This window comes from Cebus imitator, unplaced genomic scaffold (genome assembly GCF_001604975.1).
Source record: "Cebus imitator isolate Cc_AM_T3 unplaced genomic scaffold, Cebus_imitator-1.0 Scaffold0, whole genome shotgun sequence".
In the NCBI taxonomy this organism is placed as follows: Eukaryota; Metazoa; Chordata; class Mammalia; order Primates; family Cebidae; genus Cebus; species Cebus imitator.
The window spans coordinates 1,358,297-1,359,850 of NW_016107315.1; the positions used below are offsets into that span (position 1 = coordinate 1,358,297).

At 57.9% G+C, this 1,554-nt stretch overlaps 1 protein-coding gene across 4 annotated transcripts in view; it reads left to right on the plus strand.

Moving 5' to 3' along the window:
• Positions 1-1,554, plus strand: part of ITIH4 (inter-alpha-trypsin inhibitor heavy chain 4) — an 18,302-nt gene that overhangs the window by 10,234 nt on the left and 6,514 nt on the right. For 2 of the 4 annotated variants that reach the window (XM_017536982.2, XM_037729479.1), the window contains exons 14-16: positions 134-160; positions 453-527; positions 929-1,054. In XM_017536982.2, coding sequence (XP_017392471.1) covers positions 134-160; positions 453-527; positions 929-1,054 — 228 coding nt within the window. The remainder of the gene's footprint in view (positions 1-133; positions 161-452; positions 528-928; positions 1,055-1,554) is intronic. The other 2 variants (XM_017537070.1, XM_017537467.1) reach the window with 2 other exon arrangements.

The window sequence follows — 1,554 nt, forward strand, 5'->3', positions numbered from 1 at the left end:
CTCCCCCCTTTTCCTCTCCTCTCCTCCTCCCTCTTTCTTCTCCCTAGCTGACTCACTCTCACTCTCTTGCTCTTTCTCTCTCATCCAGAAACTAGAAACAGTAATATTCTTGCTCTCTCTGTCTCCCATGCAGATAGTAGATCCAGGAATGTCCACCCAGGTAAGCAACTAACATCCTCAAGGCTGTGCTGGGTGGTGGTCTGCTAACACAGGGTTCGGGCACCAGCCCTGTGAGGTTGCTGGCCAGGGCCAGGTTCACCCAGGCCTCTCCAGCCCTGCTGCCAGGAGGCAGCATAGTGTGACCCAGCACGCTGGTGCATTTAGTCACCTGTGCATTGGAATATTGGTTGCCCCTCAGGCCCTGGCCCCAGCACTAAGAACACAGTCCCCGTCCAGGCGGAGCCACAGGAAGGTGGGTACAAGAGGCAAACCCAGGTCCCACTGTTTTCCAGGTCTTGCTTTCTTCAAACATCATGTCCAGGGAGGCCGAAGGGCAAAAACACCACAAACAGGTGACAAAGAAGGAGGGAGGGGAGGGGAGATTGACAGATTGGCTGGGTCCTGGCTGTGGAGGGGAGTGCCTTGCCCAGCTCCTCTGGCTGGTGTCTGCCCTGGGACTTCAGTTCAGTTGTATCTGATTAGTATGGCGCCACACAGGGTATTTCCATCCTTCAGCAAGAGGATCGAGTGGACAAGGTAGTTTGAGGGGTGCTGCCAGGGGGAGGCATGACATCCCTGGGGAGGAGTTCGAGGGGGGCCGTTATTGTTCCAGCATTGATTATCTCCCGCTGTCAGGGGAGAGGCTCCCCGAGTTGGCCGGGTGTGGGGAGGGGGGACCTCCACACCACTCCTGGGTGGATCTCAAGTCCTGACTATGAGGACCCACACACCACCTGAGACAAGACTGCATCTGTCAACTTCTCCAAAGCTGGACTTTCTGGATTCCCGACAAATTTCGGAACTGGGGGTTTCGGCTTCAGGAAACTTGGATTGCCAGGACCTCCTGCTGCTTCTGACCTTGCAGCTTTCCACCCCTTCCGCCTTCTGGCCTTGTGTAAGCTGCCTTCCAGCCCTGTGAGGGCCTCGGTTTTCCCAAGGTGGTCCCTGAGCCTGCCCATAGAGGGGGTGAGGTAAAGCACGAACCACAGGGCCAGGCCAGGGATGGCTGCCTGCTGAGGGCATGATGTGAAGTCACTGTGCGTCAGTTCAGCCTGGAATCGCGTCCTGGGGCTGGGGTGGGATGCATTTCCTAAGGAGGCTGTCCTCACCTTCCCAGCTCTCTACAGCCGCCCCTGCCTATCCTCAGCATCTCATCTCCACAGGTGTGAGCTCGCCCCTCCGGCTCCTTCTGCCGTCAGACCACGGGCGGTGATGGAGCAGCCTCTCCCACACTCCTTGTTCAGAGGGGACCCTAGGCCCCAAGAGGGCCAGTGACTGGCCGAGAGTGCTTGTCATGGCGCTCTTTGGAGCAGTCCTTGCCAGCTCCCTCCCTCTGAAGGCCCCTCTTCCAGTGCCTCTCCTCCCCAAGGCAGGACTTCACCTGTCCTTTTTTTT